Source organism: Theobroma cacao, chromosome 9 (assembly GCF_053813885.1).
Source record: "Theobroma cacao isolate CCN51 chromosome 9, ASM5381388v1, whole genome shotgun sequence".
In the NCBI taxonomy this organism is placed as follows: domain Eukaryota; kingdom Viridiplantae; phylum Streptophyta; class Magnoliopsida; order Malvales; family Malvaceae; genus Theobroma; species Theobroma cacao.
In genome coordinates, this window is record NC_142647.1 from 10,738,138 (window position 1) to 10,765,260 (window position 27,123).

At 34.4% G+C, this 27,123-nt stretch overlaps 1 protein-coding gene and 1 pseudogene across 7 annotated transcripts; one reads left to right on the forward strand and one right to left on the reverse strand.

Annotated features, from left to right (window-relative positions):
- Window positions 1-832: 832 nt before the first annotated feature.
- On the reverse strand, window positions 833-5,620 carry LOC18589096 (Alg9-like mannosyltransferase family). Of its 7 annotated transcripts, none has more exons than XM_007013916.3 (9): window positions 5,264-5,620; window positions 4,975-5,092; window positions 3,841-3,945; window positions 3,449-3,735; window positions 2,248-2,529; window positions 1,938-2,139; window positions 1,502-1,653; window positions 1,252-1,414; window positions 833-1,148 (listed from the first exon to the last, which is right to left on the reverse strand). In XM_007013916.3, exons 1-9 carry the CDS (start codon window positions 5,470-5,472, stop codon window positions 1,065-1,067), a joined length of 1,602 nt encoding a protein of 533 aa, XP_007013978.3. In that variant the 5' UTR covers window positions 5,473-5,620; the 3' UTR covers window positions 833-1,064. The 7 variants fall into 7 exon arrangements, with proteins under 7 accessions (XP_007013978.3, XP_088666546.1, XP_007013980.3 ...); XM_088810420.1 differs by having other exon boundaries at window positions 1,252-1,417; XM_007013918.3 differs by having other exon boundaries at window positions 3,449-3,945.
- Window positions 5,621-7,161: 1,541 nt separating this feature from the next.
- On the forward strand, window positions 7,162-26,910 carry LOC18589098 (cation/H(+) antiporter 4-like; annotated as a pseudogene).
- Window positions 26,911-27,123: the final 213 nt, after the last annotated feature.

Genomic DNA, 27,123 nt, shown 5'->3' on the forward strand with positions numbered 1-27,123 from the left:
TTTAAATTAATTTTAAAATATAAAATATTAATTTTTAATTTTCTTTTTTTTCATTCTAGTATTTTTATTTATTGTTCTTTTGTCTTTTTCTTTCTTCTCATTAATCAACCACTAGAAATGTGGCCGACATAATGGAGCTCTGATCTGATACCCCTATGTGTGGATATGGTGGGAGAACACCAATCGACACTTCTCGTAGCCGGCATCAGTGCTGCCGTCGCTGAATGCGTCGCCCTCCATTAAAGAACTTTAGAGAAAGAATGAGAGAGGTACAAGATGGGTCGAGAGAGAAAGAAAATGTGAAAAATGAAAAAACAAAATTTATGTTATACATGATGGCAATTTTTAAATTTATTTAAAGATGATTGTGTTTAATAAAATTTTTGACTTATTCTCCACCCTTGCAATAATTATTACTGAGATCTCTCTTTGTAATTGCTATTTAAGCTTTTTCAAGAGTGATCATTTCTATGAAACAAACCAATTATTAGAGAGAACTTAGAAATAGAGGAGAAATAACAAATACTCCGTGAGTGATAAAAGATTTTTGGCGCGATACGAGGACAACCATAAATCCAACTTCATGAACCATCTCGGAAAATTTTCTACCCCATCTCGCCAACCCTTTACACTCCCTACTGGACTCAACTTAGATTACTTGTGATGCGGTTGCCTGGTAAACTGTCTAGGCTAACAAGCTCGCGAGTTGCTTGGTGGGGACAGCTCTAAGCCAATATCTCTTGCCATCTGCCGATGTTATTAATATTTGGCAATGTTCTGAGTCAGACTTAAATAGTGTTTGATAAATTAAAAAAAAAAATTTAACACCGAATTCTTATTTTCGAAAAAATTTTAAGTATTGAATTTTTAATTACAAAAAATTTAAATACTGAATTATCAAAACGCCTCAAAGCTGTTCCTCAAGTTAAACTTCAACTTTTTTTAGCTTATAAAAAAAAAAAAAACACAATGAATTACATCATTAAAGGGCAAAAGGAGCAAGAAAACAATCTTCAGAGAGATCAAGAGCTAAATTACAAAACTGGTCGTGTAAGAAACAGCTTTCACATGCCACTTGTAGCGTATACAACGACTGATGCTTGAAGATCTCGGTCTACCTTGAAGTGAGCATGGAAAAACCTTCTAACCTGCGCTTTTTATCAAAAATCAAAAGCTTAATTGCAAGTGCCACAAGTAGCATGCAAAAGAATGACTTGATAAATAGATCAAACAAAGCGTATTAACTTGTACCTCTCTAAAAGAATGCGAAACTAGAAAATTTCTTAATTGCTTCTCCTCTGAATCGAACAATACAATATGACTAGGGCAAGACCAAGTTTTTGCAAAATCCATTGCAAAACCAATAGGATTCATCATGAAACGATCCGATTCATCAGGGATTCCTTTCTCTTCACTGCTACACATGAGAATAACATAAGAATTACAAAAGAAAAGCAGCATTATAACAACATGGAAAGAAAAAATACTGCCAGTCATTCACCTTGGTGAGCAATCCAAAAAACGCATGGGAAGGTTGCGATGCAGCGTTGAATAGTAGGGTGTGGCATGGCAGGGCATTAGGAAAAGGATACTTTTCACTTTCTCCCTCGCAGCTTCTTTAGATAGATAGTTCATCACATCCTCAGTTCCTCTCTGTCTAGCAAGTTTGAGATTTAAGCATCGAGTGAACAAGAACCAGGAATAAAACAGAATTTCCAACAAAACAACTTAGCGAAGGATCTTTCCGTTTCTATTACTTCATAGTTAGGACCATAATAACGAAATGAAAAGGATAATGATGAGAGATGTTTACTTCAACTACTAAAGCAAATATTCAAAAAATACACATGGGATGGAAGTGACCAAGCAAATTAAGCTGTTTCAGCAAAGAAGAGGCAAGAGTCAAGCTCTTTGCAAAAACGAGGTAGTTGATATACCTGATGAACTAAACTCATATAGAGGGCCATTGGAATATTGGTTGCAAGCAAGAAGCAGATAGCAAGTTGCCTTTTTGAAGGCCATTTCTTGTGAATGTGTGAAGGTCCTTTCCTTTCACTATTTGGAGCACCATGTTCTTCAAGTGCAGCTAATGAGTATCCAGATAATATCAAACTTATGGGAAGCACAGGGAGGACAAACCTACAGCAAACAGATGAATAAGAATAAAGCAGATCAAAGGGTAGATAAAGAATTCTCAACAGAGCAAGAACTCAAAGCACATCATATTTATGGTTTAGAGAAACTTGCCTGAATTCTTTGTGACCAAGTATGCTGTATAGTCCTAAAACCCACACAATAAGGCCAGAAAGTTTCCAATTTTTAGACTTGATAATGCCAGCAAGACAAAATGGAAGAAAACTGAAAAGCATCACTGTAAATCCCTGAGTGAAGTACCAGTGCCACTTGTGATTTCCATAATAATCTCCACCAGAGGAAAGAAAATTGAACTTGAGAAAATTAAGTGGTGCTAAGACCCAGGAGCCATACAATAGACAATCTACCAAACACATAAATCCAAGCACCAGAGTCCTGATAAAATAAGGAAAAATGATTGTGAAACAACCCACAAAGAAGATAGTAAAATAGGAAATGAACTCCAACTGTAATCTAAAAACATATGCACACATTTATACACTTTGAAGCTACAATGAACATTGTACATCCACTCCATTTTCATGAGTTGCACTATCAATGTATTGCAAGTTTAAGGTGGAACTTAATTCAGCCAAGTGTCGAGTGTTTTATCAAAGATCACATTCTGCTCTAAGCAACAATGTTTCCCACCAAAAGAAACTGAAACACAGGTTTAAACATGACATGCTATATGCTTGACTCAATATGTCGTCTTCGACGAAATAAAACTAAGTTTATCTTTATTTGGATATAAAAATTTTAAACTACTCTATTTCAAGAGAAATTCAAATGGTTTTTATAGCAACTAGAAAACTGGATTACATCTTCCAACTTTTAATTTGTATGCCTATTAATGCTACTGAATGCAAATTTGGAGTTAAAAATCATGAGTCATGCAGTAAGATAGTAGTGTAGTAGGGTAAAAATGTTTATTGTTAAATTTATTATTGAGGCTTCTAGTCCATCTAAGAACTGTATGGCACGATGATATTTATATTTTCTAATCAAAAACACCATTTATTGCCAAAACTTGGCTTATGTGCTAAGGCATATAGCATTTGAAATTCACATTTCTTTTATCTTTTACTATTTCATTTAACTTTACCTTGTGATGTGCACACATGCCATGATATTAAAATAAGTTGGGACTTCTTTTGGAAGCTGGATGCTCATGCAGACACCTATGGGCAACTCAAGGTTTGTGTTATTCACTTGGTGCGCTCATCAGTCATTACTTCATATTGTACTTAGTCTCAAGAATTTCAATCATGCTTATGCATAACTAAGGGAAAGAAAGGGAGAAAATAAAACCTACCCAATAGGAATCAACTCCATAAAAATAAATCTCAGCCGCGCACGAGTCAAGTACAACTCAAGTAGGCCAACATACACCCATGTAATAGCACTTGTTGGTCTAATGGCACAAGCTAATGCAGCTACAGCCAAACCCCACTTTCTTGAATCTGAAGGGACTTTGTTCGAAGAACTTCTCATACATGGCCAGTAGTAAAGGCCAACAAGGGTAAGAACAGTCTCCAAACTATTTGATAATGTACGATTGAAACAGAAAAAATTGAACCAGTTTGCCAATTGAGAAAATAACTGAAAATGGTTAAGTACATCATCCATCATAAAAGGCCAACCAGAAAACAGCTTGACTGCAAACAAGTGCAAAGCATAAAACCTTATAACATATGACAAGGATACAGCCCATTTTGCAACACCATCACCAAACAGAACACGAGAAAGTTTATACAAGTATAAATCACCAACTGCAGAAAATATGGATTGCAGCAGCCGTGGGGCCTTCATCTACAAAGCAAAGGACAATGGATGTAAGTACAACGCCTTTGACAGACAATAAAATAAGCCACAATTTCGCGCACCCGAAGCTTGATGTTATTTATGAGAAAAGCAAACTAGACATACTTGTCTGAATGAAACACAAGAATGCAAACAAAACCATTGTTTTTTAGTTACTTATCAGCAATTCTTGAGAAGACAAATGAACATCTCTGAGCAACGAAATAACAAAAATAAGTCTGTAAACACAAAGCTAAAATGCATAATCATAAAATTCAACATCCACTTCATAAGCTTGACATTTGCATACAGTTCAGACGGCACCAAGCATTCTCAAGGGCAAAATCTGCTTGTGCCTCAGAGGAATGAAGGTAGAAAACCTGACAAAATGCTGGTCTAGAGAATTCAAGTCCTCTACCAAGGCTATAAAACCAGAAAAGCATCCTGCTACTAGAAATTCAGTTATTTTCACTTCTCTATCTATATTTGCTCACTATTAGTTATGAATTTCCTATAAAGATGAGCAAAATGCATGCAACTGTAGACAAGACTCTTCTCCATCACCATAAAGGTCAAACTTGATGATCTTTATATAAAAACTACTTAAGCCACAATCTCTATCTCAGTTATAACAAGGCTTATTTTAGCAGTGAAAATTAACAACAGCACATTTAGCAAAAAGTAATTAAGCGCACATGCCGAATGTTAAAGAAGAACAAAACTGCAAAAATTAAAGTAATACCAAAATAGAGAGGGGAACTCAGTTTTAACTTAAACATTGATGCACCTAGTATAATTCATAGACGCTTTTCTTCAAGTTGTAAGATACCTGTGCTTATTTTGGATAAATCACGACAAGCTTTCCGAGAAAATATGAACACACACAAACACACACATGCAGCAAAAGAATGAGCACACACACCCTTTCGCATATGGATTCACATACATATAATGCAGGCAGAGACACCCATTCGCACATGGATTCACATAAACATAATGCAGGCATAAATGGGAGTAACAAATATTATTTATATTTACCATGAACCACGGTGTATCAAGACCCAAAAACGCGATAACTTTGTAAAAGAGAGCGAACAACATTGGATGCAAGTAGCTTCGAATTCCCTTCTTCCACTCCCATGTCAAATGACCATACCTAATAATTTCATCATATAGAACACATAAATAAAAAAAAAAAAAAAACCAACATGACCGTCCCGCCAGACATCACTAAACAACCATTTCCAACACATTCCCAATGCTTCAAGAACAATATTGAAGAATAATAATAGTCATGATAACAATTTTAAAGAGAAATGGGAAATACCCAAAGGCGATGCGATGAGCAACTTCGAGGGCTTGCCAGTGTTCATCTGGATTGAAATAAGTTTGAATCAAGAGCGCGTTGAGCATTCGAAATCCCAAACAAATCGCCAATACTTTCTTTGAAGAATCTGGAGATTTCTTTTCTTGTTTTTCTTCTTCGCTAGACAGATTCGGGTGCTTATTTGAAGAATCATTCTTTCTTCGTTTCATTCTTCTCTCTCTCCTTTGCCTCAAGGATGTGGATGTGAGACTTTAGACAAAAAAACTTACACAGTTTCTCTTCTCCCCTTTCTGCCTTGGCCTTCAGCAGCAGGGGCGAAAGTTCAACTCCAATTCTAGCTATGCAACAATAGAAAAAGCCAAAAGATAAAAATAAAATAAAATTGTGCTCTCGGTCTTTGTACTATATAAAAAAACGGATTTAATCTACATAATAATTATATAAAATTTAATTTTTTATATTTTTAAATTTATTAATATCAATTCAAATTGAAATATGTTGAGTACCAAATTGATATGATATTGATTAAAATGATGTATTTTTTTGTTGATATTGCCTTAATTATATGTTAACGTGTTTTTATTGATGTAGTATTGATTAGAAATAACTAGTTAATTTTTGTTAATATGACTATTGTTGACATTGCATTATACTTTCTGAATTTTCTTATGTGCTTCAACTTTGTCTAATTTTTCATTATTTTTTCACTGTCTTTTATTTTTTCTCTTCTTTTCGTATTTCTCTTTTTTCTCATTTTGTTTCTACCTTCTGATCAATTCCTTTATTCTTTTTTATTATTATTAAATTTTTTAGTTGATAATATCATTTTATCATAACTATGTCTATGTTGACACACAATCTTAATATAATGAAGGCTAAATATCCAAATAAACAATATATGAAAAAAAAAGGAGAGAAAGAGAGAGAGAGAGCGACTTAGAGTGAGAAAATGAGCGAGGGTGAGACAGAGTGGTCTAGGTAGTGATGTTGGGCATGCTAAGAGGTTCGCAAATTGAAATCAAGTTAAAGGTAACAGGGGTCAAGAGCATAAGAAAACAGATGGAGGTAGGAAGAGGGATCCTTGGGGAGTGGAGCAGTGGAGAAGAATATTGTTCACGGCCTTTGTAGGGAACCTCCAATAAAATGTGGAATGAAGGCAACTAAAAAAGTTTTTTAACGAATTTGGTGTGGTGGTTGATATCTTTCTTCCTCTCCCTAAGAGAAGTAATGTAACTAGATATGCATTTGTGAGGTATAGGGAGGAATGGGAACTAGCAAGAGCAATGTTCTGAAGGCATGGTCGAAAGATAAATGGCAGGCGGATAAAGGTGGTGGAAGCTGAAAAACTAAAGGACCTGAAAGAAAATAGAGATGTTGATGTGTTGGAGACTCGAAATCTAAAGGCGAAAAGGAGAGAACAGCAGAACTTTTAAGGATACTCTATTAGCAAACATCCAAATAGATAACAAAGGGGATTAAAAGAAACAAATGGGAAATAAAATAGTAAACAGAAAGATCACCAGCTTGGTTATAAAGGAGGAGGATCTAGAGTGGTTGAGGAAAAGTGCATTGGGAAAATTAAGAAGCCCCATTAATTATGGTTCAGTGGAATGCTCATTGTTTAGGGAAGGCATTTTGGCATAGGTTTGTTCAGTGGGGGGCTCTTCGTCTTGGTGACGTTTAAAGACAAATAGGAAATGATGAAATACCTAAATAGATGCATGGACCTATTTGAACAATGGTTTGTCTCCTTGTCACCATATTGTGTTGGCCAAGATGAAAGGAATTTCAATGTCTAGGTCAAACTTGAAGAGATTCCACTACATGTGTGGCATGAAAATGGTTTCAAAGCTATAGGGGACATGTGGGGGAGATTCATAAATGCGGAGAAGGATACGATGGAAAGCTGGAGACTTGATCAAGCTCTAATATGTGTGAAGGTTAAATCATTGAAGCATATCACAACGAACACTCACCTGAAGGTTAATGGAAGAGACTATTTCATCAGAGCTACAATAGTGGATGTTGTCAAAAGTGAACCAAGGGTGAGAGTTTCCAACTTTGGTGAAGGAACATCAGATTCTAAACTGGAAAGTCGATGGTCGGAGGAAGGCTGGTGTGAAGATTGGGTAGAGTTCGATGGTTGCACACCAATCGAAAAAAATTATAGAAGGACGGCTGCAAGAATTAAAAAAGAAGAATGTTTGCAAAGCCTACTAACTAGGCTTGACAATAATGGCTATTTTAGTGAAAAATGGTCTGACAAATGAGGGTCAAAGGTTGAAAGGAGGTTAATGTTTGACATGAAATGGGTAAAAAAAGAGCAATATTCAAATTCAAATAGAGAATGGATAGGTAGGGAGGAAGACAAGGGTCCAAGTGAAAATGAGGTAAGAGAAGAATATGGGCCTAAAAAAACGACCCAAAAAATAGTCAAAGGATGAAAGACGGGCCAACAGCTGGGGTCAAATAAAAGAATTAGGAGCAAAGGGGTGATTAAAGGAAAAGAAGGATCAGGTCAGTGGGGGAACAGCCCAACGACTAGTCGGGGTAATGAGAATGGATTTAGTGGATTTGAAAAAATGGTCCACAAAGCTCATGCGAAGTGTAAAGGCATTGATGGAAACACCAGTGGTAAATGACTACTTGAAAGTGGGAAAAATTGAGCACTTGTGATTAGGCTAGCCAAAGGGAAGAATGAGTAAAGAAGAAAGAGTTCATCATGGCAGAAGGCAACAGAAGCTTGGTGAACTCGATGGGTGAAATTTTGATGAAAGATAGAGGTCACAGGGTGATGCTTAACAGCAGTGTGGCACAAAGTATGTCAATGATGAAAAATCTAAATATGAAAGGAAATAACAAGATTGGGGATAAGAAAAGAAGGGAGAAATAGAAGTGGATCATTAGAAGAAATGAGGTGAGTCACAAAAATGGAGGAACGAGGTGTAGAATATAGGGGGAATTAGAAGAAACTATCTTAGAAATCTATCGAAGGAACAAGTCAAATGTAAGAAGGGAAAGAAAAATAATGAGACAGAAAAAGGAGATTGCAGAGCAAAATAGAGGCTTAGATTATACGGATGAGAGGGTTTTGAGACTTGGGGAAGTAAGCGAAAGAAGGAGAATTAGAAAAAAAGAGATGAAAGATCGATTAGAGTATGGGTCAACTAATTTCCAAGACACACATGATGGAGGCAGAACAGATGGAGAATGGGAGGAAGTAAAAACGAGAATGGTAATAAAGGCAAACAAATATTAGGAAATAAGCAAGAGATTGGGCATGCATTTCTAAAAGAGAAAGGAGAAGGTGTTGAAGGTTTTCTCTGAAATTGAAGCCTAAGATCGCAAACTGAAATGAAACAAAAATTGAAAAGCCAATTGGAAGCTTGGTACATGTGAGATTTTATATTAATTAATGAATGTTATTTCTTGGAATGTTAGAGGACTAGGGATAGTAGGAAAAAAAAAGATGGTCAAGAAATTGGTGGCAAAGAATAGGTTAGATGTGCTATTTTTGTAGGAGATAATGTGGCAACAGGTACAGAGCGACATATACAAGAAGGCGTGGGGGAAAGACAACATTAGAGGAAAATCCATATGTTGAATTCACAAATCAAGGGGACTAATACGTATATGGAGGGAAGATTTCATAGAGGTTGACGAATGTATTGAGAATATGAACTTCATAATAATAATCGAAAAGGTTAAACAAATCGATAGAAGATGTGGTTTTGTGAATGTTTACGCGCCAAATAAGGAAATGGCGAGAAGAAGTCTGTTGTGTGAATTGACTGATATAATGATTGGGAAGGAATTGATGTGGTGCTTGGGAGCAAATTTTAACACCGTTCGCAGTGAGTAGGAGAGAATTGAAAGTGGTGAAATTGGCAGATCAGCAAAGGCGTTTGGTGATTTTATTGACTCAATGGCTTTAATGGATTTACCGCTAATGGGGGATAAGTTCACATGGTGTGGGTATCATGAGAAAGGGTTTTTCAGCCACCTTGATCGCTTTCTTTTAGCAGTTGAATAGGTGGAATGTGTTAAAGGGATCATTATGAGTGTCTTCCTAATTCACTTTCCGATCATAACCTAATCATTTTGAAGTCCACTAAAACAAATTGGGGGCCCAAGCTTTTCAAGCTTTTTAATTACTAGATGGAGGAAAAGGGCTTTTAAGAGCTAGTGGTAGGAGCTTGGGGGAAGCAAAATCTTTTTGGGATAGGAAGGAAGGGGATTTGGCACAAACTTAAGGAAATGAAAGTTGAAATAAAAGATCAAAAAGAGAGAAGTTTAGGGAATACTCAGCTAAAAATTTAGTGTATTGAAGAGGATTTGAAAAACTTACAGATGCAAGCACAAGAAAGGGATTTTGATCAAAGGATGAGGAGGAAATTGTAACAAAGAAAGTAGAATTATGGGTTCTATACTAAAGGGAAGAAAAAGAATGGCTTCAAAAATTAAGGGTCAAATGTGTGAGTGATGGCGATCGAAATACAAAGTATTTCCATGCGATGGCATCAGCTAGAAAAAGAATTAATCTTATTGAGAAAATTTAGGTTGAACGAGAGATAACAGTAGATTTTAACAACATTTAAAAGGAAATAGCAAATCATTTTGAAAATCTGTACCGTCAAAAACTAGTGATTGAATTAGAAGACATGGATTGGCGATTTAACAAGCTCAACTATGACTTAGCTCATGTGTTAGAGATTCCGTTTGGGGTAAAAGAGGTGTGGGAGACAATACAAAAATGTGATGGTAACAAAACACCAAGACCCCGATGGTTTCAATTTAAATTTTTTCAAATTACATTGGAAAGTTGTGAAGGCTGATGTGATGAATTTCACGAAAGATTTTTACAAGAGTGGAGAGCAAGGAAGAGGGATAAATGCATCATTCATTACGCTTATTCTGAAGGTGCAAAATCCTAAAAATTTGGGTGAATATAAGCCGATCAGCTTGGTGGGCAGTTTGTATAAAATAGTATCCAAGACTTTAGCTAACCAATTACGAAGGGTAATTGGTGAGGTCATTGGTAGAAACCAATTTGCTTTTGTGAGTGGAAGACAGTTAATGGATTGTTCATTAATGACATATGAAGTGGTGGACTGACTGAAAAAAGAAAGGTCGGGAGGGCTGATTCTCAAGTTCAGTTTTGAAAAAGCATACGATAATGTAAGCTGAAATTTTTTAGATCTTATAATGTGAAAGATGGGTTTTGGAGAGAAATAGAGATGATGGATCAAATAGTGCATAACCACAACTAAGATCTTAGTTCTTGATAATGGTTCACCGACGAAACAGTTTGGTATGGAATGAGGATTAAGGCAAGGATGCTCGTTGTCCCCTTTTCTTTTTAATATGGTGACGGAATTTGAGTTGTATGATGAATAAAGCAACGGAGTTAGATATGTGTAAAGGTGTGGAGATAGGCAACAATGGCTTTGTGATTACTCATATTTAATACGTCAATGATACTATTATTTTCAGTGAACAGTCTCTTGATAATATTTTAATTCTTTAAAGAATTCTATAGTGCTTCTAAGAAGTGTCAAGGCTGAAGATAAACTTTCGCAAGAGTCACTTGATTGGAATTAGGGTCAAATGTGACATAGTATTGAGATAGGCAAATCATATTGACTGTCAGGTGGGGTCGATTCTGACAACATATTTAGGGCTACCATTAAGTGTTAACCATAATTCGGCAAAGTACTGGAAACCAATGATTGATAAAATGGAGGTAAGGTTAGTGGGTTAGAAAGCTAAAACACTGTTTATTGGAGCAAGAGTTACAGTTTTGAAGTCAATTTTGGCAAGTTTGTTAATTTTCTACATGTCCGTATTTCAATTACCTAAGAAAGTGAAAAATGAACATGAGAAATTATAAAGAAAATTTCTATGGGAAGAAGCGGAACAGAAGAGAGGTGTTTATTATGTGAAGTGGGAAAAGGTTTTCAATTATAGGGAGTGCGACAGGATTGGGCTTGTGGATTTGGAGGTAAAAAATCAGGCACTCCTTAACAAGTGGATTTGGAGGTACAAGAAGAAAAGAGATAGCTTATGGAGAGAAGTTCTTGTTCAGAAAACCAGTTGTGATCCTAATGAGCTCTTGCCAAACATGAGTACAAACAGAAGAATGTCAACATTGTGAAAAAAAATCATTAGCCTCTTTTCCCTTTCTAACAAATTCTTTTTGCAAGTTCATTCAAATTTTGGATTTATTGTAAGGAACAGTGAAAACTTGAGTTTTTGGCAAGATGAATGGATTGAAGGCATTATTTTAGCTTAGGCTTTCTAAAGGATGTTTACACTGGCAGTGAAAAAAAGTGGAAAAATTACTAAATTTAGCAGTTGGGAGGAAGGGATATGGGTATGGAACGTTCAAATTCGGAGGCAACTCTTGGATTATGAGGTAGAGCAATGGGAGCAATTTGAAGGCAGCCTCAAAGAATTCCACCTTAGTAAGGATTTTAAAGACGAGTTAGTGTAGAAGAGAGAAGCTAGTGGTAGCTACACAACCAAATCTTTTTGCAGGTATGCCCTTGCATCTAATAAGAATGTTGATGGGGGTGTGGAAACATGTGTGGGCTAATTTGGCTTCCTTTAGAATTGAGGTTTTTGTGCGGTAATTGTTGCAAGGAAAAATAAGGGTCAAGAAAGGTGTGAACTTGAATAATATGCTCCAATATGCATTGTGCAATGCAGAAAGGGAAATATGTGACCATCTTTGTGTTACATGTAGAAAGTCTCAGAAGGTTTGGTTGGGCTGGTGTAGAATGTGGGGTATGGGTTGGGCTTTTTAGGGCAATATCAAAGATCTGTTTGCTATGTGGAATGAGTGGCAGCTAGGAGGTTTGGATGGTAAGATATGAAAAATGGGATTTTTTGTGATTGTTTGGTCCATGTGCAAAAACAGAAATAAAATTGTGTTTCAAGGCAAGAATGGAATACAGATCAGGTTTTTGAGCTCGAAAGGATTTGAGTGGCATCTTGGGTGAATGCAAAATGGCCAAGGGAATATCCATCAATTCTTGATGTGTATAGACAACCCACGATTCAAAATTAGTTGGCTAAAAAGGAACAAGAAAGGAAAGGTATATAATGGGAGAAACCAAAGTATGGTCAAATGAAGTTTAATGTGGATGGAGCAACTCGAGGCTATCCGAGACCGACAAGGATTGGGGGAATATTAAGGAACCATAGAGGCCAAGTCAAAATTATTTTCTCTAAAGCGATTTGTGAGGCTAACTCTAATTTTGCTGAGATGATGCCTGTTAAGGAAGCCTTTTTAATATTTTCGATTTCAAGATGGAAGGATAACCACAAGCTTTTCATCGAAAGCGATTCCAGCAATGCGGTAAAATGAACTAAACATCCTGATGTGGCACCATGGAGAATGAGAAAGGTAATCTTGTAAGCAGAAAGATTAAAAAGAAAAGTTGAGGGGTGGGAGATTCAACATGTAAGAAGAGAGGTAAACTAAAGAGTGAATACTTTAACAAAGAAGGGGGTTCAACTTTAGTCTGCTATTCTTAGAACCTTTATGCAAGTTGAATTTCTTACCTTCGCTGGGGGCGTTTTCGTGGGTTCTAGTTAGGGTCAATGAACTGAATCAATGAAATGGAAATGTCTGTGACCAAGATCGAATGTCATGTTGATTCAGGGTTGAATTACCTTACGTGGTTGTTGCTGGTCCTAAATAAGTGTGTTAGAGGGGGGTGAATAGCACTTTGTGAATGTTACTAAAATTGATTTCAAATTTAGGGCAAGTTAAAGGTCAATGATGGTTTGAACTGACTCATTCTTTTTTTTTTCTTTTGAGCCTTGAATGGTGGGCTCTCTTCCATGGGTCGTTTTCATTTCTTCTTTTTCAGAATGTCGCTTAGTTGTGAGGATTTAGCCATCAGTTTTAGGTAGTTTCAAACTTAGGGTTTGGAAGGTTTGAGAGAAGGGGTTTCGGTTATGAGAGGTGTGGTTTCAAATAGGAGAGAATAAAAAGAGAGAGTAAAGAGTTAAGAGAGGTTATTACTCTCCCTCTTTTTAAATGTGGTCAGTCACTCCCTTTTTCAAAATTCAAAATTTTGCCTCTTATTTTGTTTTTCAGTTAAACAGTTTTTCCTTTTCTTCTTCCCTCGTTATGCTTTTCTTTTTCCTTAAATTTTATTATTTTTATCTTTATTTCCTTAACTAACTAAGTTTTACACTTACCCAACTAAGTCTATCATTCAAAAAAGAAGGATCAACACAGAATGTTTTTAGTCGATTAAGTGATTCTCTTAATCAACTAAGTATCTATTGTCTTATAAGAGAAAAGCTTAAAAATTTACCTAAAGCTCTTATACGTTAACCATTCCTAGATTTCTCCTAGTTTCACAAAATCTTTCCTTATTTAAGGTTGGTAAATATATCTACTAACTGATGCAAAGTGTTGACAAAATTCAATTTTAATGTCTCCCTTAAGCACATGATCTCGGATAAAATGATGTCAGATCTCAATGTGCTTTGTTCTAAAGTGTTGAACTGGATTTTTTGAAATGTTGATAGCACTTGTGTTATCACAAAATATTGAAACATTATGCATGGCTACTCCAAAATCTTTTAATTGTTGTTTAATCTGTATAATTTGAGCATAGCAACTACATAAGGAAACGTATTTAGCTTCAGTTGTTGAAAGTGCAACAGAGTTTTGTTTCTTACTTGACCAAGATACGAGCATGTTTCCTAGAAACTGACATGTGCCACTAATGCTCTTTCTATCCGTTTTACTTCCAATAAAATCAGCATCAGAATATCCAATAAGACTAAAAGATGTTCCTCTAGGATACCATAATCCTAAGTTTTATGTGTCCAAGAGATACCTAAAGATTCTTTTTACAGCAGTTAAGTGTGACTCTTTAGGTTGTGATTGAAACCGAGCACACAAGCATACACTAAATTGAATGTCAGGTCTGCTAGTAGTTAAGTAAAACAAAGAGCCAATCATACCTCTATAAAGCTTTTGATCGACATTCTTTCATTTTTCATCTTTATCAAGCTTAGTAGAGAGACTCATTTGAGTGCTGATTGACTTCAGCTTCAGCATATCAAACCTTTTCAGCATGTCTTGAATGTACTTTCTTGATTGATAAAGATGTCATCTTTGCATTGTTTGATTTGAAGGCCAAGAAAGAATTTCAATTCACCCATCATGCTAATCTCAAATTCACCCTGCATTTCTTAACAAAGTTCTTACACAAAGCTTCATTAGTATGACCAAATACAATATCATCCATATAAATTTGAACAATAATCAAATCGTTAAAGTATTTCTTAATGAATAGTGTTGTATCAATATTTCCTCTCACATATCCTTTCCCAACTAAGAACTTTGAGAGTATTTCATACCAAGCTTTTGAAGCTTATTTTAATCCATATAAGGTCTTATGTAGTTTGAAAACATTATCAAGCTTTTCAAAATCCTCAAATCTGAGGGGTTGTTTGACATAGACTTCTTCTTGAATGAGACCATTTAAAAATGCACTTTTCACATCCATTTGAAATAATTTGAAGTTCATGAAACATGCAAATGCATGCAATAATCTTATGGCTTCTATCCTAGCAACACGAGCAAATGTTTCATCATAGTCAATGCTTTCATCTTGATTATATCCTTGAGCCACTAGCCTAGCTTTTTTTCTAATTACATTACCTTGCTCATCTACCTTATTTTTGAACACCCACTTTGTACCAACAATTAGGTGATTGAATGGCCTAGAAACCAATGTCCATACTCGGTTTCTTTCAAATTGTTCAAGTTCTTCTCGCATGGCCAATATCCAACTTTATTCTTTTTTGCATTTTCAAAGTTTTTAAGCTCGATTTGTGAGATGAAGGCTGAGAATTCACATGTTTCTCTAATTCCTCTTTTGGTTTTAACTCCTTTTGAAGGATCACCAATAATTTGCTCTTGTGGGTGATCTTTGAAATATTTTCAGCTTTTTGGAAGGTCATTATGTTGATTTTTAGCTCTTTGCAATTTTTCTGAGGATGGAGTTTCTGCTTCTCTTTCAAAAGAGTTTTCTTCACTGTTTTTCTTGTTTTCTAAGCTCATTTCTTCTATTTGTCTCTCAAGGTCTTCTGCATCATTTTCATCAACAAGAATTTCCTTTTGCAAGGCATTAGTTTCATCAAAAACTACATGAATGGATTCTTCAATTGTTAAAGTTCTTTTGTTAAAAATTCTATAAGCTTTTGAATTCAATGCATACCCTAGAAATATTACCTCATCACTTTTAGCATCAAATTTTTCAAGGGAATGTTTTCCATTGTTCAAAACAATACACTTACAGCTAAAGCTTCTAAAATAGAAAATGTTTGGTTTTCTACCTTTGTATAATTCATAGGGGGTTTTAGAAATCATGGCCCTTATTGAAACTTTATTAAGAATGTAGGCTGCTGAATTCACAACTTCTGCTCAAAAATACTTTGGTAGATTGTTTTCACAAAGCATGGTTCGAGCCATTTCTTTTAAAGTTCGATTTTTTTTCTCAACAACCCCATTTTGTTGAGATATCATATAAGGTTCACTTGAATTTAATATTTATAATAATAATACTAAGTTGTATAAAGTAATTTAAATATTTAGTTGTTAGTTGTTACTTTAGTTAAATTTTACTGCGTTAGAGGAAAAAGCAAATGAATTGGAAAATAGGCCTTTCCATTCCGAATTAACAACAATAATGAAGATTTTATGATCCAATTAATAAAATTAATGTCAAATAGCCATAGGGAGTTTGAAACAAGAAATTGTTGGACTAGATGGTGGTCGACCTGATTTCTAATCAAGAACAATACAACTACAGAAACAAGAAATTTGATATAACTCACAAAAGCGTTGTTTTATAAGCAATGATTCCCATTCCTTTCTCGTTCAATTCAATCTCCTCTCTAGCTCTTTCCTTTCCATTCCCTTCAATATCTTTGTAGCTAGGACACGATTGCATTTGGTAATTTAAGCTTGTCCACCACCAGAGTGGAAGGTCAAGGCAGAGTGGAGCTAGTCTGTTTTAAATTTCCTCCCAAAGTCAGCTCTTCAGGCTTGGCTGCATACATCTTGAGCAACAAACAAACAGAAAAATTCACGGCTTTTCTGGGCCAAGACTTTATCTCCAGATGATTGTCACTTTTATTCTCACTCAAGTTATTCATAATCTACTTAAACACTTGAGATTGCCAAGTTTCTTCTCCCAGATTCTCGTATGTGCATGTTCTCATATTTCTTACCTTTTTTTTCTTTTTTTTCTTTTTTTTTTCTATATTTTTAGTAGTTGATTCATTGCTAGGAAATTCTGACAAAAGGTTGTCAACATTTTCTTAATGCAAGTAGGGGTAATAATCGGTCTTTTGGTTTTCAAGAGTCGTAATTCGTTGGTTACAATGTCAGAGGATAGTGTTCAAGTTCTTGGTACAGTGGCATCCTTGGGCTACATATTTTTTTTGTTTTTAAGTGGGTGAAGATGGTGTTAGAATTTTTTGTTAGGTTGGTTACTATTAATTCATAATTTTGATTTGATAAAATAGATTGATGATTTAGTCGTATTGTAAGACCAAATATGAGAGCTCAATTAATATGAAAGTGATCAATTAATGATGGGCTTTGCACTTTTAGTTGGGTCAATGTGGTTTGGCAGTTGTGTAGACCTTGGCCTAGTAAGACTTTAATGGGAGGCTTTTACTAGGATTTATTTTACTATATGTATCTAGCTAGATCCCCTCTTTCCTTCTAAACCAATGTATCTGTCCCTTGAGAGCTATCACAAACAATAGAAAAGTGTGAAGAGGAAAATCTAACCTTAACGAGATTTTTTTTTCTTCGCTACGAATAATGGCTACCTCTATGAATCAAACAAGTACATAATAAATAGTTGATGCTTTTGGTGTTCTAATATTCACATATGGATCTAAGGATTTTAACTTACATGTGATATCAGAGCAACTTATGTGATATTAGGAGCCAACAAAAATTAAATTAGGAATTTAATGAATTTACTTGGTAAAATTGCATGTTAGGCACACCTTTTTTGTCGTGGGTATCCTATTTGTTGATCATTATTTCTAGACATTAGGTTAGGGCTTTTGTTTCTCACAATACATAGATTAATTTTGAATAAACCTATTTTCTTAATTCGTATCGTAAAGATAAGAATTGGATAATGATGTTTCAGGTTTGAATATAGAACTCTAAATCTAGTTCTTGGCTAATCACTTATATTTTATGTGTTTTACTTTCTTAAAATCAACTTACATGGCTTATAAAGTAGATATCTAAGGTTTAATTACATAAAATATAAGTGTATTACAACCGATTTTGAAGAAACTCAAAAAAGATTAAGAATGGGTTTTCGATATTAATTTTCTTGATTAATTGATTTTAGTTTTTGCAGTTTTTGATGAGTTTTAATGCATGGGCATTATAAAACAAATTCTTAATTAAGATTTAGAATGGTCAATTTCATCAAAAATAATTGAAAATTTAAGAATTAGAAAGAAATAATTATAAATACCCAAATGGATTGAATTTGACCTTGATCCAATTAGAAGTTAAAGAAACAAAAAAATCTGTTGGGTAGCGAAGCCTACTCTCAAATGTGGAGTGTGAGGCATGTGGGGCCTATTAAGCCCATGATTTTTGAAATATTTTTTGGTAGTTCATCTCTAGTTGTCCAACTCTACATGTTGTCCTATTTTTCTGAAATTTTAATGCATGTTTAATATTTATTTATTTTTATGTGCATTTAATTAATTATTTTGAATATTTCTGATGAGATATTTCTAAGATGCATGTGATAGAAAAATAATATGCATATGTTTGAGTTGAATGGCTATATATACTCTCCTCATATTAGTCTCTAAATTTGTATACTTTCGAGTTGAAATTATGTACATAATTTAGAAAATATATTGTATTTTTCTTTTTTAAGTTTAAGGCCCTAAGTTTTATTGTAACGAATACTATTTGGGACCAAATGAGATACACCAAGGTTTAGTATCTCAGCAAGAATGGTCCATTGTATACATTGGGTTAAGTATGCAAATTAAGAAATTTGGATAAATAATTAATTCTCAGTTTAAGACAATTTTTATTAATTGATGTAAGAGTTTAGCTACCAAAGTGGCTCATTTGCTTAAATTAATGGATTATTTTTTTAAGCTAAAGGTTACGGGATGATTTTTTAAATTGCTTTATACAATCACCTACCCAAATAAGGTTATTGTATAGGGTAATTTAGAGTAGGACATGAAGTATCATGGTTGAAAGCATAACAGTCTAGAAGGTCTGTTTGCCCCAAGACAATAGGCTTTTCGAAAACTAGAATATTGTCATACTAGCTTTATGTAAAGAGTGCCAATTAACATGTCATATTCTTTGTGCAAAAGGGAGTCTGTGATGATGCATTTGGACTCTTCAATTATTTTAGCACATCATGAATTGTTGCTAATTATTTTGTTATTGCCCATTAACTAATAGTTGCATTTCTTATCTTGAACAGTGATTTTTATTATGAATAACAATCAAGTTGCATTGTTTAAATTTTTGAGTCACTTTTACTATTGATAAAGACTTGGCCACTATGAGATTTTAACTAGATCAAATGTTAAGGATTAGAAAAGTGATACATATTAGTTTGTCATTCAAATGTACACCAATTTATCTATGAATATAGATGAGCTTGTATAATATATTGTTTAAAGTTCCATGAATGAGAAGAAAGCCTTTGAGGTATATAAGAGATCCAATAAATTTTGTTTGCTTATTGTTAAGAGCTCAATCCTTGTATATCTATTAAGTGGATTTCCTAATATTACTAAAATAATGGAGTTCTCAACTATAGTAGAACACAAGTATAAGGTGCCATCAAATATTGAAATTGGCACATTTCTAAAAGGACTTCGTTCCATGAGTTATGATGGGATAAGAAAAGCCAAGAACTACATCATTAAGATGGTCCATTAAATTTAATACTCCTAAAAGGTTTATGACAAAAGAAAGAATCTGGTCAATTTTTCAATGTTAAAGGTCTTAAAGCTATCTTCAAAAAGGAACATGAAAATTTCTTTTGCAAGAAAAGAGACATAAAAAAACAAGATTATTTTAAATATAAAACTTGGCTAGAAAAGCATAAATTTAAAAAGATTCATAAGTAAGAGAAAGCCAAATAAGGATAAATCTAGGGTCATGATTGGCAACAAAGTGGTGGAAGATGAGTTTGTAAGAAAAGTTTCTTGAAATTTAGTTTCAATTTCTTTAGTAGACACTACAATTGAAATAAAGGATTACGTTGATAAGATAATTACTTATTCAAAATGTATTGGCCTATGTTCTTGGACTCATAGATTATATAAATCGTATTTAGCTCCCACTAATAGTTTTGTCACCTCTTATTATGTTGAAAGAGTTGCCAAAAGACCTTACATAAAGAAAATATCTTTCATGTTATGGCATAAAGGACTTGGCTACATTTCCAAGGAAAGGGTAGAAAAGGTTGATAAAAGATAACATCCTACCTACTTTTATTTCTAATAACTTGGAAACATGTGTTGATTATTGTAGGGATAAGATGACAAAGATAAATAATAGAGATTAAATACTAGTTCTAATTTAGTAAATTGACCATATACTTATGTTTATTTGCAATTGTAGATATTTTGTGGCATTTATTAATGATTTTTCTTGTTACAATTATATGTACTTAATTAAACAAAAATCTAAAACTCTTGATAAATTTAAGATCTGTAAGACTAAAGTTGAGAAACAATCGAAAAAAATCATTAAAACTATCAAGTCAAATAGGGGTGATGAGTATTATGGTAGACATGACATAAATAGGCAACAAAAGTGTCAGTTTACCAAATGCATAGAAAGTTGTGGAATAGTGTCTCAATACACTGTGTTTAGTAATCTTGAACAAAAAGGTGTGGCTAAAATGCAGAATCACACCTTAAAGATATGATGAGGAGTATGATTAGTAGGGTTGTTTACTAGAATTTTTGTAGGGAGAAGTAATCAAAATAAATGTGCATATCTTGAATAAAATCTCTACCAAATCTATACCTAAAATCCCTTTTAAGTTTTAGACTTAATAGAAACCTAGTCTTAATCACTTATGTGTTTAGAATTGTCTTTTAAAACTGTGCCTATCATTTCACTTATTGTTATTGTATTGGGAACTCAGATCATTCTAAGGATTGCTAATTTTACTACTCAAGAAAGGTGGTAAAATTGTTAAGGTAAAAACAACTAAGTTTTTTTAAAATTAAAAATGGCTAATAATAGTTGGCCTCATGATAGAGATGGAGGAGAGCATACGAAGACTTTAGTATTTCTATACCTATATATATATAGAAGGATAATATGGCACATACACTAGTTGGGAACAAGAATAAGTTCACTTATTTCTTGATGAGATCCCTCAATATTAGTATGTTGTATAATAAATGCCATAAAGAAGATCTACAAGGGTAAGAAAGTCTGCTATTTCCTTAGACATCTATGAATTCTATCTTTAAAATGGTGATTATGATATTAGTCATGTAATATATCTAATAGCTTTTCTAGAAGCTTTTTTAAGTCCTAAATTAGATTTGTGGTGAGATGTAATGAGGGATAAGATACAAATCCATGTTATACACTAGTTTATGGGAGCTTGTTAAGCTAAATAATGGTTGTAAACTCATTAGTTGTAAATAAGCATGCAAGACCAAGAAAGATTAACAGGCTTAAAGTCAAGCTAGTTGCCAAAGATTTTAATTAGAAATAAACTTTTTTTTGTATCCTATTAAGATATTGTTTAGAGTATTTATGGCATTAGTAGCTCATTATTATTTAGAACTACACTAGATAAATGTTATGATTGCTTTTCCAATTAAGAATCATATTGAAAAGGTTTACATGTTGCAACGTAAACAATTTAAAAAGAATGATAAAGTGTGGGCTCCATTAGTTTTTGATGATAATAAAACATTCCCATTTATTTATGTCTAATATTTCTATTTAAGTGTACCAGACAAAATTGTATGCAAATAAATAATCAATCATTAAAATGCATATATCAAAGAGCATAGAAACAAGGAAGTCACAATTGAACAACAAGACAAAAGCCCCTTAGTTGATTAATGAAGAGTTAGTCAGCTAAAATTTAAATAAAAGGTTGGCGGGCTGAAGAATATAGAGAAATAGAACCAACTTAGTCGACTAAGGAATGAGTTAGTCAACTAAGTGCACACTGTCAAAAACTGAGAACAGAAGACAAAGACGACTTAGTCGACTAAGATATCGATTAGTCAACTAAGAGTATTTTGCCTACAAGTTTGAACTCTGCACTAAAAGATAGATTAACGGCTAGAACCAACTCCCAACTGTTTTCAACAGGCAGAAAACTTTCAAACTGCCATCAAAGTTGTTTCTCCAAGTATAAAAGAGGGTTCCAACGGCTAGAAAAGAAAGAAGGCTTCCAAGAACACACAAAAGAGCTGAAAAACTAGAAAACATCCTTTGCACTTCACTGCACTCAACGCTCATCCTTGTAATTGTATTTTGCACTTCAACTTGTACCACTTAGATTAACATTGTGATCATAGGTACACTTCTTTTCATTTTTCTTTATGTTTTTAGAGTGAAAGGGTCACTCTAAGGGATTCAATCAAGCTAGGATTACTTGTTGGTGTTAAGGTTCTAACTTAGCCTTGAAAAGTTAAGTGTTGGGTTATAGTTGAGCTCGAAAAAAACTATTGTGAAAGGTTTTGGCTAAGCTTGGTAAAAGCCATTGTTAAGCTTGGTGAAAGCTTGAAAATTTTATTGGTTCTTAGTGGATTGGTTAGAAATCCTTGGTTGGATAATCAAGGTAGTGGATGTAGGTCTTGGACCGAACCACTCTAAATTCCTACGCATTGTCTACTCTATTTTTATTTTCATTACTTTTCAAATTAGTTCTTCATCTTGGCAAGAGCCAAAAAGTGCTATTCACCCCCCTCTAGCACATTTATTTGGGACCAACATAAAGATCATCTTGTGTGCAGATCCAAAAGTCTATTTATGGGTTTAAACAAGTTTCTCACTAGTGATATCTTAAATTTGATGAAGTAATAACCTCTTTTAATTTTGTTGAGAACAAGGTAGACTAATACATAGATTTCAATATCAGTGGGAGCAAGTTTATCTTTCTTATTGTGTATGTTATTAATATCTTGCTAGTTGTGTCCAAGGAATTTGACATAAAAGATCTTGGGAAAGCATCCTATGTCCTTAAGACTGAAATTCATAAAGATAGATCTCATCACTTGTTTGAACTCTCTTAATTTGCATACTTTGATCGAATGTTGAATATGTTTTATATGCTTGATTGCAAAAGTGGAGATTTGCCAATTGTTAAAATTGATAAATCGAGATTGGCATAATATTCTAAAATGATGTTGAGAGGGAATATATGGAAGCAATGTCATATGTTATTGCAATAAGGAGCTTGATGTATGCTTAAGTGTGCATGAGGCTTGACATTGTCTATACAGTGGGTCTTTTGGGAAGATATTTATCTAATCCCAATAGAAATCATTAGGAAGCTAAAAAGGATGTGATGAAATACTTGAATATGACTAAAAAATTACATGCTAGTTTATCAAAAAAAAAAAAGTTGAAGACTTTAAACTAAAGGGTCATACAGATTCTAACCTAACCAGTTACTTAAATGATAAGAAGTTCGCATCAACATATATTTTTACGTTGGTTGATGGTATATTATCTTAGAAAAGTCTAAAGAAAATACTTGTGACCTCATTCATTATGCAAGCAAAAATTTGTAGCATGCTATGGAGTAGCTACACAAGCTTTCTAGTTAAGAAATCTCATTAAAGAACTGTTGGTGGTTGACTTTATTACTAGACCTATATAATTTTATTGTGATAACATTGTAGTGGTTTTATTTACTACTACTAATAAAAATATCATAAGGGCCAAGCATATAGAGATAAAATATTTGATAGTTAAAGATTTTGTAAAAAAATGATGACATTGTTGTTGAGCACGGTAACATTAATGACATGTTAGTTAATCCTTTAACTAGGGGGTTAAGACCTACATTTTTAGTAGACATGTTGAAAGCATAGGCATTTTTAAGGTCTTTTGACGTAGTTGGTTAGTGGAAGTATGTTATTTATGTTTTTAAACTCTCACATCATGTTTTGCATTTATTTGTATTGAGACCCTTTTCTATGTCTTTGGACATCCATGAGATGTTTAATTTCATATTTATTGATGATCATCGTTGATTGGTAATACATGTTATTTGATATTATTTGTACATGTACACTTGATTTATTAAAATTGTTATATTGCATATATGTTTTGTGAAATCTTGAGATTGGTGTCTATCTCAAGAATGATTTTAGTAGTATGTCTCATAAATGACACTAGTAAGGAACCTCAAGGATAAGTGGGAGACATACAAGCATGTTGCTAATGCCAAAATAGATTTCGCATCAGGTTTAAAGAAATCAACAAGAGGATTGACAGTGACAATGGCACATTGGGATCACATTTGGGTGTTATTTTCTTGCTACACAGCCACACTATGATCCATTGTTGATAGCATCACTAGTACTTGTAACTATGGATTAGTCTTATATCAATAAGGGACATAATGGCTGCCATAATTCAGTATTAAATGTTTTTGTTAGACAGGATCATTAAGACGTTGTCTTTAAGGGCTAAATAGTTTTTTTCTTAAATTGTGGCCATATCAAAATTAAGTCAATCAGTCTATAGTCTTGTTTTTTAAAGTATTTTGTTAAAGTCAAAATAAATTTCAATTAATATTGCCTAAGTAAGAGAATATTAAAATTTTATGTATGATACTATTAATTAGAAATTTTGGTTTGATAAAACAGACCGATGATTTAGTCCTATTGTGAGACAAAGCATGAGAGTCCAATTAATATTAAAATGATCAGTTAATGATGAGCTTTGCACGTCTAGTTGGGTCAGTATGGTTTGGCGGTTGTGTAAGCCTTAGCTCAATAAGCTTTTATAGGGAGGCTTTTACCATGGTTTATTTTACTATATATATCTGGCTAGGTCCCCTCTTCCTTTCTAAACCATCGATATCTACCTATTGAGAGCCACCATAAACAATAGAGAAATGCGCAGAGGAAGATCTAGCTTTGATCAGTAATTTTTTGTTTTTTCGGTTGCAAGTAATGGCTACCTTTATGAATTAAACAAGTACATAATAAATAGTTGATGCTTTTGGTGTTCTAATAGTCACACATGAATTTAGGGATTTCAACTTATGAACCTGAGCATGACATACAAGGCTGGAAGGAAAGTCGTATGCTTTGGTTTACTAACAGTGATGGTGCCTTTGACATTTTGTTTGATAACAGTTAAGGCCTTTGGCACAGATGGTGAATTGTTTAAAAACAACAGTTTCTTTCTTGTAGTGACATACTCCGGAACTTCATTTCCGGTCATACGTTGCCTTCTCATTGAGTTGAAAATCCTGAATTCGGAACTTGGCAGGCTTAGGACTATCAGCAGCACTTGTCAGTGACATGGAGTGACTAGTTCTTATGAATCTCAGCCAATGTGTGAAGGTAGCGCAAGAAAAATCAGCAACACTGCTTCTCAAGGATTTTGGATTGGCTATAGCCTTTATTTTATTAGTGGTGTTTGTGTTGAGACTGACGATGAAATGGATGGTGAAACTCACGCCTAAGGGTGGCCAGCTAAAAGATGTCTTCCTTTATGTTGTCGTTTTGGGGTTCATGTCGTCACCTAGGATGACCGGAATCTTTAATATATTCCTTCTCTTTGGCCCATTTATTCTGGGATTGGTTGTCCCCGATGGACCCCCATTGGGATCTGCTCTGGTTGAAAAGTTGGACCCTGTTGTATCAGGGTTGTTTTTGCCTTTGTTTGCATCAACATATGGCATAAGGATTGATCTGTCTTACCTCAAAGAGAGTAGTGATTATGCACAACACTAAGCAATTGCTGTTGTTGTAGCAATTATTGTCAAATTTGTAGTCTCTCTGGCATTGCCCTTATCATGCAAGATGCCCGTGAGGGATTCTTTGGCACTTGCTTTTATAATGATAACCAAAGGTATCGTTGAGATGGGTTTGTATAGCTTCTTGAATGACAACATGGTATGTATTCAGTCTCCTGTTTCCGATCCTTTTCTGTATAACTATGTAATCACGTTCTCACAAGCACGAGGACGCATGTATTGGTGAATTAACATTTCTTAACAGATGAAGGAAATGGGGTACATACTATAAAACCTAAGAGCTTGAAATCCATCTATTACAAACAGACATTTTTCTCAGCTTTTTAATATCTGAACATCAACCATAATTGGTTTTATTAGAGAATTGATGAAGGCCATGTTATTAATTTCATAATCTCTAATAATGAACACGTGCATATGCACACAAAAAGAGGCCTCTAATGCTTTATTTGATTATATCACTTGAACAAATGCAGGTTATATCTTAGGATACATTCGCTTTCGTGTCTATTATCATCGTTTTGTTAGCAAGCATTGTGCCAGTGCTTGTGAAAAGCCTCTATGATCCTTCGAGGAAATATGTAGGCTACCATAAAAGGAGCATCATGCATTCCAAGCTCAATGAGGAACTGTGAATGATTGGTTGCATTCACATACCGAGTAATGTCAATTCTATCATTAACATTTTGAATGCCTCCTGCCCAAACAGAGAAAGCCCTATTGCTATTGATGTCCTTCACCTCATTAAGCTCAGTAAGCGTGCCACACCACTTTTCATTACGCATCAAAAGCACAAGAAAACCCTGTCTAACAATCTTACTCTGGGAACGTTGTCCGGTCTTTCAATCAGTTTGAATAAGATAACTGGGGAGTTGTATCAATGAATGTTTTCACTGTAGTCTCTCCACCAAATTTGATGTATGATGACATATGCAACCTCGCCCCGGACAAGCTCACATCCTTTATGCTACTTCCATTTCACCGCAGATGGTACATTAATAGAAGCATTGAATCAGAAGACCAAGCCATTGGGAGCCTGAATTGCAGCATCTTGGAAAGGGCGCCTTGCTCAATAGGGATCCTTGTTGAAGGCCGCCGCCATCTAAAATGCTCCAATTCTAGAGACACATCATCATCAGAGTCATCATCATATAGCATTTCTGTGGTTTTCTTGGGCGGTAAAGATGATAGGGAGGCAGTAGTGTTAGGGAAACGCATTTCCCAAGATCAAAGGGTTAGCCTTACGGTAATTCATCTCAAAGCTACCAATAGATTAGGTGCCATCCTAGCTGATTCTGATAGAATGCTTGATGATGAGATGTTGAGGGGTGTTAAGGAAAGTGGATATATAAGTACGTAGATGAGCAGGTAAATGATGGGATAGAAACTTAATCGGTTCTTCGACCCATTGTGGATGATCACTAGCTTATCATTGTTGGGAGATGATACAACATGGAAGATCCCTAGACTTTAGGTCTCAAGGAATGGAGTGAATTTCAGGAGATTGGGATCATTGGAGACCTGCTTTCATCTGCAGATTTTGGTGGCAATTATTCTGTGTTGATTGTGCAACAACAACTAAGGACTACTTACGTCCGAACATAAATGATGTTCTGAAGTTGCCATCTGCTTTCCTTGCTCATATCCTTAGGATGATTGATGTGCGTTTGTATTAGCCAAAGACTTGTAAAGTTGGGTCTTGCCTTTGGGTGGTTCTAACAACATGAACTATTTGAAGTTAGGACAGTCATTGACCCCATTGTGCAATCCGAGCTGTAGAGAAAAAAAAATGGGCTGCCTTTTTTATTTCTTTCTTTT

What these genes read in the sequence shown, in the direction of transcription:
- LOC18589096 (XM_088810418.1), bottom strand. Translation starts at nt 5,472, where the DNA reads ATGAAACGAAGAAAGAATGATTCTTCAAATAAGCACCCGAATCTGTCT. An exon ending in GCTCATCGCATCGCCTTTGG is followed by an intron (nt 5,093 to 5,263) that starts GTATTTCCCATT and finishes TGAAATTATTAG; the next exon opens with GTATGGTCATTTGACATGGG. An exon ending in ATATGAGTTTAGTTCATCAG is followed by an intron (nt 1,654 to 1,937) that starts GTATATCAACTA and finishes CTTGCTAGACAG; the next exon opens with AGAGGAACTGAGGATGTGAT.